Source organism: Danaus plexippus, chromosome 28, assembly GCF_018135715.1.
Source record: "Danaus plexippus chromosome 28, MEX_DaPlex, whole genome shotgun sequence".
In the NCBI taxonomy this organism is placed as follows: domain Eukaryota; kingdom Metazoa; phylum Arthropoda; class Insecta; order Lepidoptera; family Nymphalidae; genus Danaus; species Danaus plexippus.
The window spans coordinates 1,875,397-1,888,207 of record NC_083556.1 but is presented as its reverse complement, the minus strand read 5'-3'; the positions used below and the strand labels follow the sequence as shown (position 1 = coordinate 1,888,207).

The 12,811-nt window shown below is 30.3% G+C and overlaps 1 protein-coding gene across 3 annotated transcripts in view; it reads left to right on the top strand.

Annotated features, from left to right (window-relative positions):
• LOC116776205 (homeotic protein distal-less-like) overlaps positions 1-12,811 on the top strand; it is a 99,396-nt gene that overhangs the window by 84,833 nt on the left and 1,752 nt on the right. For 2 of the 3 annotated variants that reach the window (XM_061525257.1, XM_061525254.1), the window contains exons 4-7: positions 9,884-10,010; positions 10,568-10,755; positions 11,553-11,633; positions 12,357-12,475. In XM_061525257.1, the coding sequence (XP_061381241.1) occupies positions 9,884-10,010; positions 10,568-10,755; positions 11,553-11,633; positions 12,357-12,475 (515 nt within the window). The remainder of the gene's footprint in view (positions 1-9,883; positions 10,011-10,567; positions 10,756-11,552; positions 11,634-12,356; positions 12,476-12,811) is intronic. The other variant, XM_061525255.1, reaches the window with a different exon arrangement.

Genomic DNA, 12,811 nt, shown 5'->3' with positions numbered 1-12,811 from the left:
TAGTTTGAAGCAACGAGTGACATCGGCTTTAGATAACGCAATTATTAATATTAAATTTTATACAGATAAAGTTAAAAATTCCGATAATAAGTGATATTGAGCCATGGAAGATCTATGCTCGAGGTGATTTTACACAAAAGTAATGAAAAAAAAAGAAATATTTTTTTGTGATTTTCGTTTTATAATATGAATGCTCTACATTAATAATTATTTATTATTCAACTGTCGAAAAAAAAAAAAACAATTTCTTGACGTTGTTACATGTTCATGTATTATATATATATTTCTTCATATTTCCCACAGTCACGAACCGTCAGGAAATTATACATTACACACAGAAAGATAATAGACAGCACACAAAAGACATCACGGACACACAGACAATAGTTCAAAAATATTATTTATATAAATAAAAGTTTTGTCCACACAAATTATGAACACGGGTCGTTGACTCGGTCAGCGGTGTGCACTGTACAGGACGGACGGTTGATGGAAATATCATAACTCACACAATAATCAATTTATATTGTGTTATTAATATTTAAATAACTCAAATAATAAATTTAAAATATATATAAAAATAATTCATTAATTTATCATATCAGAATTAAATATGTATACTTACATAACATTTTATAACAAATATTTTGTTTGATAGTAATTTTACATGTATATATTTTATATATATATTAATATTCATAATATAATCAAGCTGTATGTATGTTTGTCTGAACATCAATTAAATGGCCACTCCGCGGAACGGTCGAGGGAGGTTTCGGAGTTCGCGTCTTGTTAACGAGGCGGTTTGTTGAACATTTTGATATATATATATATATTTTTTTTTATTTTTGCAAAACGAAAAATAACCGTCACTATGACATAAACGATCTTTTAACCCAACCCGCTACGTACGCAAGTGTTTATTTTAACTGATTTCATTAATTGTGTATATTATATAAAAGCTTAAAAATTTATTATTACGAAGCATTAAGAACGTATATTAAAAAAAAAATATTTTGATAATTTTAAATAATATACATTGGCAGAATAAATAATACAATATACCGTCAAAAAAAAAATTACATCCCTCTCTCTTAACGTAACGTCATAATTTTTTTTTAAAATGAATATTTATCATCAACAAAATATGAAGCATCTGTACGCTGTGTACAGGTATCTCATTAATATGTTAATTAGTTAACAAAAAAAACACGGACAATAAAACATAATGTCACCTTTACACGGCCAGTTTGATATGTAAAATACTTACAATTACAGAACAAAAAGCACGTTTAACCCAATATTAATTCGTTTGAGATAGCTCTCAACTATTTTTAGACGTATTTATATATATTGTAATAATTTATCATTCATGTATATTAATAACGAGTCATGAACTGCGCATTAAAAGTACCTATTACATAACATAACATATAAAATATAGATACATTATGACATTTAACATTTTTATAATAATCACGATATAGGCACGAGTCATACGTGATACGTATTCAACCGGTTAATTATTTAAGTGTTGTTTTATTTGTGTTTGTAAACAAATAATTATTAAAAATATTAATTAAATAAACGCTTGTGTGGTCGCAAAAGCGCGTTACGAACATATTCTTGAAGAACTAGTTTCACACACACATGCATGCACGCGTATACGAGTAACGTTACTTTATGCATGTAATTGTGCAAACCTCACACAGACACAACTGATATGCATCGACTTACCAAGTAATTATATGTTTACAAACACAGCTAATATATCTTTAGTGATGGAGACGTGTTTATCGACTCGATGATTATTACAATTCAGATGTCATCGACTTTTAAGATAAGCGATAATTTTGCAAACATTTCTTTTTAGTCCTTTTTTTTGCTCCCGCTTTAATGTTCGTATATGAACGGCTTTTGATTAAATGTTGCGTAATTATTATAGAGTTTACACAGATATGTGAGGTAGTGTATACCTATAGTATGTTTTTCATATATCGATACCAACCCATCCCTATTATCGCACGTACAAACGAACTGTGTTATCAAAATAATGACAGATCTCGGGACTACGTGAGCCGAGATACCGCAATAATGCCACGATAGTGACAATAATTTATGCCATTCTCAACCTTGGCACGCAAACAATAAAGATTAGTAGGTACGGCATAAAAAAATTATATTCTCAAAGCTGAGTAAAAAACCGAACGGAATTACAAATCAGAAAATTAAAAAAAAAACGCATTCTTCAAAATTGGAATTCCTTTATTGTGATTTGAAAAAAAATGCGTAGGTACAATATATAAATAAATTCAAAATTCGAATACCATTTAAAAATTATACATGTATTAGTAATTTTGAAATTGGAATTCCATGATTGACAAATTATATACGTTCAAAAAACGTGAATTAGAAGAAAAATAATAAAAATTTATATCGTCATGTTAAAAAAATCTGTAACGGTACAACACTATCTGACTATAGTACGGTTTTTTAACCGAAATTAGTTTTTATTATTTTATAATCTGTATGTAATAAAACGATTTCTAAGAAACGGATTTATCTGATGTTCATCTTGTACTAGGCGTACATAATGTCGGAGGAGGTTTGTAGCGGCCTTCAAGTGATTCATCAATTCACATTTCTATGCATAAATTATAAACTAGTATAATGTCGGCTCGGTTTTTTACATAAAATAGCGTTTTTCCTACTTTGATATAGAAAATATGTATAAGATATGAATAACCAAATTATCGTGACCCGTTCTAAGTTTAGCGACACCCGCATGTGGGGTTCTTGCTTTTATTGTTATAATTTTATATTTTGTAGGAAAATACGTTTAATAAGTTATAACTTATCAAGGATTTGCGATATCTAACATTGATATTAAAATAAAATGTTCGTGTGTTTTTGTAAGGAATAAAGTTGTAGTGACTTCTTGACGTGTCATGTTGTCCTGGTATCTAATATACTAATAATATGTTTGTACGTATGTTATTTGTTACAAATAACTAACTATGACTGTCAGAGTTAGATAATAAATCGTTTTCTAACCACATCAAACATAAGTAGATTGTTTGTCAATAGTTAGTAACAGTTACAACAAAAAAGTACTTCTATACTATAAAAAAGTTAATTTTTAAATCTTGTTGTTGTTGATGTAATACTATAAATTTATGAAATACAAATAATTTAATTGATTTATTAAAGGTTCTATTGCGTCGAGTACAAATGTTTTGTGTTTATACGGAACAAACAGACAAATTTCAATTTAACAATGAAACTATTTAAATATTTTTGACGCATTTTTTTCTGGTCTAAAAATTATGTTTGAAAGTAATGGTAAAACCACTCACAAACAGACACACATATATATATGTGTGTATGTAATCATTCAAAAACAGTATATAAAATAAATGAAATCTTTGAAAGGACAAAACATAAGTTAATCGTATATAAAAAAATGTCATTTTCCGCTTGGTGTTTTTTTTTCTCACGTACAGGCGGACCCCAAAAATCTTAGAACCGCCTAATTTATATATAATTATGTAACTCGCTTCCGTCTTCAGAAAAACCACAATTGCTCTGTTGCGTGCAGGCACTCCGCGAGGTGGAAGTCAATAAAATGAGCCTTAACACCTTCAAATAAGACTGTAATTCGAACGTATGTCATCCAGAAAGATTTCCCACATCGCCTATTTTGTGATCTTTTTTTTTTCCATGTTAGAATTTCAAAATTATTGCTTTAAGATAAAGAAGTTTTGTTATCTCATTTTCGTTGTAATTGTGGCACATCACGACATACATATAAGTGGCCACTGTTGTTTTAACCGACCGTTCTGATAAAGAAGGTTTCCTCACAACTCACAGCTCATCAATACTTTCTTTCAAATATATTATAATGTATATATATAAGGTGTATATACATTGTCTTATATGTACATATAATATATAACAAAGTGTCAATTATTGTAAGACGGAAAACTGTAAATCTGACAAACTTAAATCAGCCTTTATAGATCAATTTAATAATAGAGGGTACAGTTCCACATAAATTGTTATAATTCCCAATAAATAAGACATATCTCGTTCTATTTGATCACAGCTCTATAAGGGTCGGTTTACACGCGTCGTTATTTTGTAACTAGACTACCCGAATTAAATTTAAGGGTTAATTTAGTAATGAAAATTAGGGGGATGTTGTTCATATAAATTATACATCGGGATATTCTGTTTAACATTATAATAGGACGTTACATATCATGGATTTATATTGGCTGTATGATTTAAACCGTTGCTATTATTTGACATAAAAAAAAATTCTGATCAATAGAAAAATTGCTGATGACAAAGAATAAATAAATTTTTCTATCTTAAATGGGATTTCGCATGCATGTTGCAGTTTGGTTGCGCAATCAAATAAGTAGAAAACGGTAATTTAATAAATTGTCCTGTTTGTGTTCGTCTCCGTAACATTACTTTGATAACGTATTACCTGTAATGATGTGTGGCTGAAGAAAAAAAAGTACATGTTTATATATATGTGTATATACAAACAAACATACAAATTTATATATCTTACTGTATATACTTCTATTTAACTAGGTTTTCATTAACTTATTAAGTCAAAATAACAATTGCTGGAACTATTTTCATGAAACTTCCAACGTCAAATGTGCGACTCCTCAGGATATATTATGCAAAATTATTTATAATAATCTGTTAATAAATTAAAAAAGTCAAAAAGACGAAACTTTAATTTTAACAAAGAAACTACTTCCCTTTGTAAATCATTAAATTAGTTAAAACGAGCAGAAAATGCTATCACACAATATAAAACCACTTTTTAAATTACATATATGTAAATATATAATTATAATTAAGCTAATATACAAGAAAAAAATTACAAAAAATTATTTAACAGAAAAAAAAAATACAAATCCTATCCAAAATTTTCCATACAATTAGACTATTCGAGTCATCTGAATCTCTAGCTTATTTTATCTCGCGGTTGCCATGGCAACGCCCTCAGGGCACTCGACCCACCAATTATAATTAGACCTCTTGTTGATCTACCTTCAAATTTCGTAGTTTCAAAACTAGCGTACTAACAGTACTCTGTGTCATTTATTATATGTAAATTTGCTTATATTTTAACAGTGTTAAGTAATAAAATATTACTTGCTTCATATAAAATATAGATAAGAATTTATTTATTGCTTCGGATATAAACGACTGATTCTCGAATTTTCCGTGCACAACCACGTTGAATAATTCATATCTTTGGGGCCGGTGTAAAAGTTATTTGTGAAAAACCATCAACAACGCTAACCGTTAAATTCGATTTAATATTTCGTAATTTTTTTCCGGTTTTTTGTTGATTATTACGGTTATGTGTTAAATTAAATAAACCTTTTTATCCTATAATGGAGATTTCGTTTTGCGATTTGTCATTTTAATGTATATTGAATTATACATAGAGCTTTAAGTAATGTAATATTGCCACCTTAAATAAATATAAATACTATTTAATATTATTCTTTAAGTTTAGATTTTTTCGTATATATTGATTCAGTTATGATTTTAAATATTTATTTAGTTAGTTCTATAACAAAAATTACAACAGACTCTTGATTTGATAATCAGAATCATGTAATTAATAAAATTGTAGGTATATCCATATCTTATTCCCATATATGATCTACGTCTTAGTAAAGTTTCATGAGTTTAGGTTCAGTAGTTTGTACATCAAAGACAGTTATTATTAATATAGAATATAATTTTATGGAATTAAAGGTTTTTTTAAGAAACATAAAGTGGCTTCATAGACCTCGATTTCTATCGTAAGCATTTTACTGGTTTTCTATTAATTTAGGATATGAAAAGTAAAATTTTTATATCAAATTGGTAATCTGAATATGGCAATGATATGCGGAAATCGAATGGAGAATACAAACATTTGAAAGAAATTTGCGCCACCAATGGCTAAGTATCCGCGTATCCCACACGTTACCCTCACTCCGCGATCGGCTGTAACGCGACATGCGACACACGCGCAAAAAAATAAGACGCCAAGTAATAAAAATTCCACGTCAAAAGTAAGTACTTGAAACAAAACGAGCACATTGTATATAGAAATGTGTTTATCAAAACAAATCAATAAAACGTTTGTGGACAATTAATTTAAAGTATCGGAGCACATCTGTCAATATGGAGAGGTATGAATTAGTGAGGTGGCATGTCGAGTTTTTAGTTTATCGATAAACGTACCGACAAACGGTGAGCCCGCGTCGTAATAACTGTCGGCTGAGATAAAGACATTGTGAGAAATCCGCGAGCTTTCACCTGCACACGAAAAAAACATGCCCGTGATGTCTGTGAGTTTTGAGCTCCGAAAGTATGGATGTGGCATTCGTGAACAATGTCCGTCTGTATATACGTGACTCGTTATAATATACATATATATAGTTATAACAAAGGTCACATATAAGTTGAACTAATATCACTTTTAGGTTAGGATTATTTTTAATCTATGTTCTGTTATGTCATAGTATATTGTGTTGTGTATTTATATAAATAAAATCACATTTGTCTGAACTCATATTATAATTATCATTTGTTATAAATAATCATTACGCCTGTTACATTTTGATGTTTAGCCTGTATTTTATGTGAGATATAATAATTTTAATTCAATACAAATGACTCATGTTACGTAAACGCTAGTGATTGACGGTCGATAAAAAAGTCGATATCGATATAAGTAGCATTGCGTGTTCATCAAAATGTATGGCTTTATATCAATCAATCGATAATTCATTTATCTGTCATCGTTTTTTAATTTATATAATCATATCGAGGAATTCTTTTCTTAGATTTTAAAATAATTTTTGATTAAGTGTCATTTACTTTTGTCGCTTAAACTTGAAACAAATAAATAACAAATTCATGATCGCTGTATAAACTGTAGTGTTGCAAATATAATCGATATTATTGTTATATCGATTGCATCTACAACACTATGACATTTTAAAATGTGTCACCCGAATGGAGCGGTACTTTTTTATCGGAAATATTAATATTTCCGTCCACTTGAGGAATTAATCGTTAAAATTAAATTTGTGTGTCTGATACATTGTAACTCGAAAACAACAAAACAACGTCGAAAATCGAAAAGTTTATTTTTATTAGTCATATTCAAATAAAATTAAAATTGAACTAAAAATTAAATAAGTCCCGTATTATACTTTAACTTATTCAGAGTTATAAATATAATAGTTCTCTTATATATTACAAACCACATAAAAAAGAAAATTATCGTTGTAAAGATATAAAGATATTGTCAGTATAAAATATACATGTTAATTACTAAAGACAATAAATAAATTTTCCTCTAGAGCAATCTATGTTACGAAGAGGTATATTGCATGCCTTACCTAACTAATGCAATTTACACCACCTTCCCAACTTTTTATTGACAAACACACCGATAAATTAAGCCTGTATATTTAAATTATTTAACTTAAACAAATATGTGATTGATATAAAAACTCTTTGTTACAAAGAAAAAGCATATTGGAAGAATTGCATACCGTAAAAAGTACTAGGCAGCATATATTCCGCGGAGGAGAAAAAAAAAACAACAATTTCAAAAAAGGAACGCGTCTCCACGTCATTCAGTGTCCAGCCTCGGCATGCAGTTTTGTACCAGCTACCGTTTTTTAACAAAAAAAAAAAAATCGCAAGAACCGCGTCATGCACGATCGGGCCTACATTAATATTGATATAAATTTTACAAATTATACAAATGAACGTATAAATTGACACATTCGTACGATTGTTTCATCATAATTTATCAATATTATAAACATAATTAATGTAATATCAAAACTGCGGATTACCTTCTACCAATTAGCGAGTAAGTAATGACGACTAGAAATAACCATTAGCGTCCATCTCGCTGAACGCGGTCCATTAAAGTGGCGGAATAGCTGTATTGGTGTGCACCGAGTTCCCAGTGATATTCCATCTATGTATGATATTTCTTTACGTTCGCCGCCGAGCCGTCCTTGTAGCAGGCATACTTGAAACTAAAAACCGGGTAAACGGCACAGTTCTCGAAATAAAAGTGAAATTCGTTAATTGTAAGGCAGATGACGGGAGCTTAGCATTATATGTAATATGTAAATAATAGTTCCGTTTTCAAATATATGGGATTGCAAATTAAATAGATCGATTTATATTTTCGAAAATAAGTGTTCCATTTTCAAATAACAAAAGGTCGCACATGACAGAATTCGATTTCATTACTTATGTTGTTCTATTATTTAATATATATATAAAGATAGACTGATTGAATATTTTTATTAAATACGTAATTATAATAACAAAGGCGTCTCCATTTATTTTCATAACAGGAATACTTTTTGTACCATTCCATTCTATGATGACAACAATGTAATAAAAATTAATACAAAATTATTGTGGTTCCATGTGTTGCGGTGGCGGCCATCTTGTTGTTTTTTTTTAGGGTTATTGTCATGCAACGTTCTGAATTCATATAGAAAAAAACGTTAACTTATTCATAATTTTAATGAAGATATTTTTTTCTGGAAAAATGTGCAACATTAAATAACGTATAAGTGTAAAATATTGAGAGTATTAGAAGCGTAAATAAATTTAAATAATTTTCTAAATACATATATATATCATTATTTGTGCGTATAATTTTATTCACTCTGCGCTTGCGTGTGTGTGTGTGTTTGTATGTGTGTCAGGAACTCGTAATGTAATCTTCCAAATGATATATAAAGTAATTTTGTTTTAACCTTGTAAGGTACCAATAGAATACGTTAGGTTAACTTTTCGTGACCGGCTAATAGGGGTGGGGTGAAAGGGTGCGGCTTATCGTTAGTGATGTAATTATATCGATAACAATATACACAGAATCATTCACATCATAGTTTTCACTTTTTATATATTAAAATTATTTATTTATCTAACCTATATATATAACAGAGTTTACGAGTTTAATTTCAATTAGAGTGTTAATATTTTTTTATGCTTTACGTATTGCATAATTCATAATGAAACTTGTATTCAAGAAACCCGTTATCGTAACTAATTTGTTCTGATATATTAATAATATTGTCGCTGTCAAGACACAGCCTGTTTGATATCGCCCTGACGCGATTTATAATTACAAATGACGTTAAAAAAAAAAACAACGACAATATTATTTAGATATAGATTTATTGATTTTTCTCACCTTTCGATGTGTGTGATTGATTTATTTTATCGATTTTTAATATTATTATGTTATCGATATATATTTTTAGTCACCGGTTATGGGGTAAGTGCTCACCCTAGACCCCGCCTCTCATCACGCTAGCTCGTGCGTGTGGTTTTTTCATAGCTTTTGACCCCAAACGATGAAGTGTTATTTTTAATTCTAATTTAATGTCAAAGATTACAAATGAATTTCCTTTCTGTATTTATGTCAATAAGTATTTAGTGATTTTTTTCTAAATATATTTTAAATGTAATTTAATTGTAAAATACCGCGTATTTTCTTAACAACAAATTAAAATTGAACTATTTAAAAAATATATATATATTCTCTAAATATATGTATATATATAATTGTTTTATTCATATAAAATATCTATTAAATAAAAAAAATTGCATTTTATTTATTATTCGGTTGGTTACGAGTTATTTTTGCTTCATAAATTACTTCGTTTCGACCAAATTTTGATTTCACAAATTATATTAAGATCTCTTTGTATTCACGTATTTAAAATAAGCTCGAACCAATCACTAGCTGCATCTGCAGGTCCAGGTGAAGCCGAACAACTGGTTTAATATAATGTTCTGTATCCAGGTGAAGATCTGGTTCCAAAACCGCCGCAGCAAGTACAAGAAGATGATGAAGGCAGCCCAGGTCGGCGCTCCTCCCCCCGGACTGGGAATGCCCGGGAGCCCCCCGAATAACAATCAGATATTACATGGTATGTATCCTTTGACCTCCGACCTATGAACCTGTTAAACTAATTCCTTAGCAAAATGAGATCTAAGACTTTCGCGAGTATTGAAATTCAACTAATATTTTCGTTTTTTTATTATTTTAACAACTGACTCCCGACGCTGCACGGGCAGATTATAATAAGATAACCCGTAATAATCCGAAAATACTAGTTTAATTTCATTGTTTACCGTAAAATCTCGTTTTTTTCAAAGACATTTATTTAAATATTACACGGAAAAAATCAAAATTGTAAATGTAGTTTTATTTTGAGAGCGAAAATTTAATTTGTCTCCCAATTTTTTTTCTTTTTTTATACCTCTAATCTAAGGACAGTTAGATTGATCAGATCTTTTTTGCCTTTAAATGGTCGCAAATCTTTGGTATTACCAAAAAAAATCTACTCACATATAATACACGTATTTATTTAAAAAAAAAATCTCGAACAAACGATGAAGAATTTATATTAATTAGAAAAATCCCTAACTGTTCATTCCTATGATTCCCAAAATTGTTATTATCGTGTATTTCATGTTACCTTAGGTGGTGGAGGTAGTTCTAGTGGTTCTCAACATTCGCCCTCAGCCTATCAGAGTGGTCCCACGCAAGCCCACTCGCCCACGCCCAGCTCTACCCCAGTATCCGAACTATCGCCAGGACTGTCGCCCACTGGCACCCCATGGGATGTGAAGCAACCACCACAACCCACATGGGACGTAAAGGTTGGCTATGTAAGAATACTCACTGTATTTAATTATTTTGGACATTTCATTAGTGAATTACATTGCTTTATCTTCTTTATTGTATTTATTCTGATTGTGTTTCATCACTTTCTGCTTAGGCTATTGCAATTACTTTGATATATTCAATATTTAGTATATAATATCCATTAACAGATTTTCGTGAGATAGTATCAATAACTATAGGACTATGTTATAAAGATATTGTTTTTTTTTTAATATATGAATAATTTTTCATATAATAATGTTCTGTTCACTAACCTCTTCGTGGGACTGAACCTGATTTTGATGAAACATTTTGATTTAATAGATTAAATACGTGAAAAATTCGAGATTTACAGCTTGTTAATCAAATTATCGAAGAAATATTAATACATTTGAAATCAGTACAAGTAATTTAAGTTACAATAATTATATAAATGTACAACAAAAAAATATTCATTTTTGCTTATGAGCCTATATGGTTACGAAGTCAGGGATGTAGTGAAAATCTTAGAACTGACTTCGAAGGTAGCCCTAGTAGGTTCTTTTCAAATTTGGTTAGGAGGGAGGAGCTTGGACGGTGGAGGTGAGCGTTTAACGCGTTAGATAGCTCCCCTTAAACCTACACCTGGGTCGCAAGTCCCAGCACTGTTGAAGCTCCTCTCCCTGCAACGAAAGACCTGGCACCTGCACGGTGAATCCATTGAATGATGAGAGGTTTCGTCTCGTCGTTTCAATGAAATAAATAGAATATTCTGATTTTATTTTATATCAATGCTGTATGTAACATGTATGTTTGTTTGTAGCCTAACGCGGGCCGTTCTCCCGATGGATCCTGTGATGTGAAGCCTCCTCATCAGCAGTCCTGGGATCCCAGGGTCGGATATGTGAGTAGTTTATTTTTCTATCGTAATATTCACGTGACATTTCAATTATCCATTTTATAACCTCGACATAAGGATTTTTGACAGATCAATTTTTTTTTTTTTTCAAACCATCCCATTAGAAGTTTAAAAAGGAATTCAATGTAATGTAATTTTTCATTAATATCTGTTCGTAAACATCATAGTTCAGTCATTTGACCGCGTCACACGGCACCGCCTTTTTTCTGTAGGTACATAAATAACGTACAGCAAAATAATATACAGTCACGGCATTTTCACTCTCAATTAAATAATGGCTTTCGTATAAAATTATTTCGTTAATGGAATTAAAACATAATATGTTCCGCTTATGTTAGAGTATACTGAAATAATAATCACAAAAAAAAATGCCAAAAAAAGAAAAGATATATTGACTTGGTATTTTTGAATTATTTTTTTTATTTCTTCATATAAATATAAAATATTATCCACTATAAGATTTTGTATTTGTTACGATTCAACGAAAATAATAGTTAGATAATGAATAACACGAGTGTCCTTGATAGTCATCAAATTTTTTTTGTAAGTACGGTTTGCGAATCCATAACTATTGTATATTCTTCTCTGAAGTACAATCAGGCTTGGCGAAAAGTTTCATCACAATCGGTCCAGCCGATCAAAAAATATGGCGTATCAGAAGCTTTTATAACGTATCATATGTCATTTCTGATGATAATCTTGGTGTAGGGCGCGCCACCCGGCTGGGACATGAAGGGCGGTCACACACACGCGCTCCAACCCCCCCAACATCCCCCCTACGTGCCGCAGTATAGTTGGTACCAGCCTGATAACCCTGGATTACTCACGTAAGTTATATATATGTACAGAAATAATGTATCTTTTTGGACTAAATTCTAGACTGTTATTTTGAATTTTGAATTATTTATATATATACCAAGGGCCCTCAAATTGGTGAGAATTATAAAAAAAACTACTTTTGATACGAGGATCTTACAGGTGTTGAAATATCATCCGAATCGGGTAGTTTTTTGCTACTGTAGTAGTTTTTTTCAACGAAGAACTACGAAATACACGAGTAGTTCTAAACAATTTTTCTCGTTCCAATGTTAGGAACAATCCTTCTTTTTTACACGCTTTTAGCTTCACCTGTTCTTAATTGACCTCAACTACAAATTTGTTGA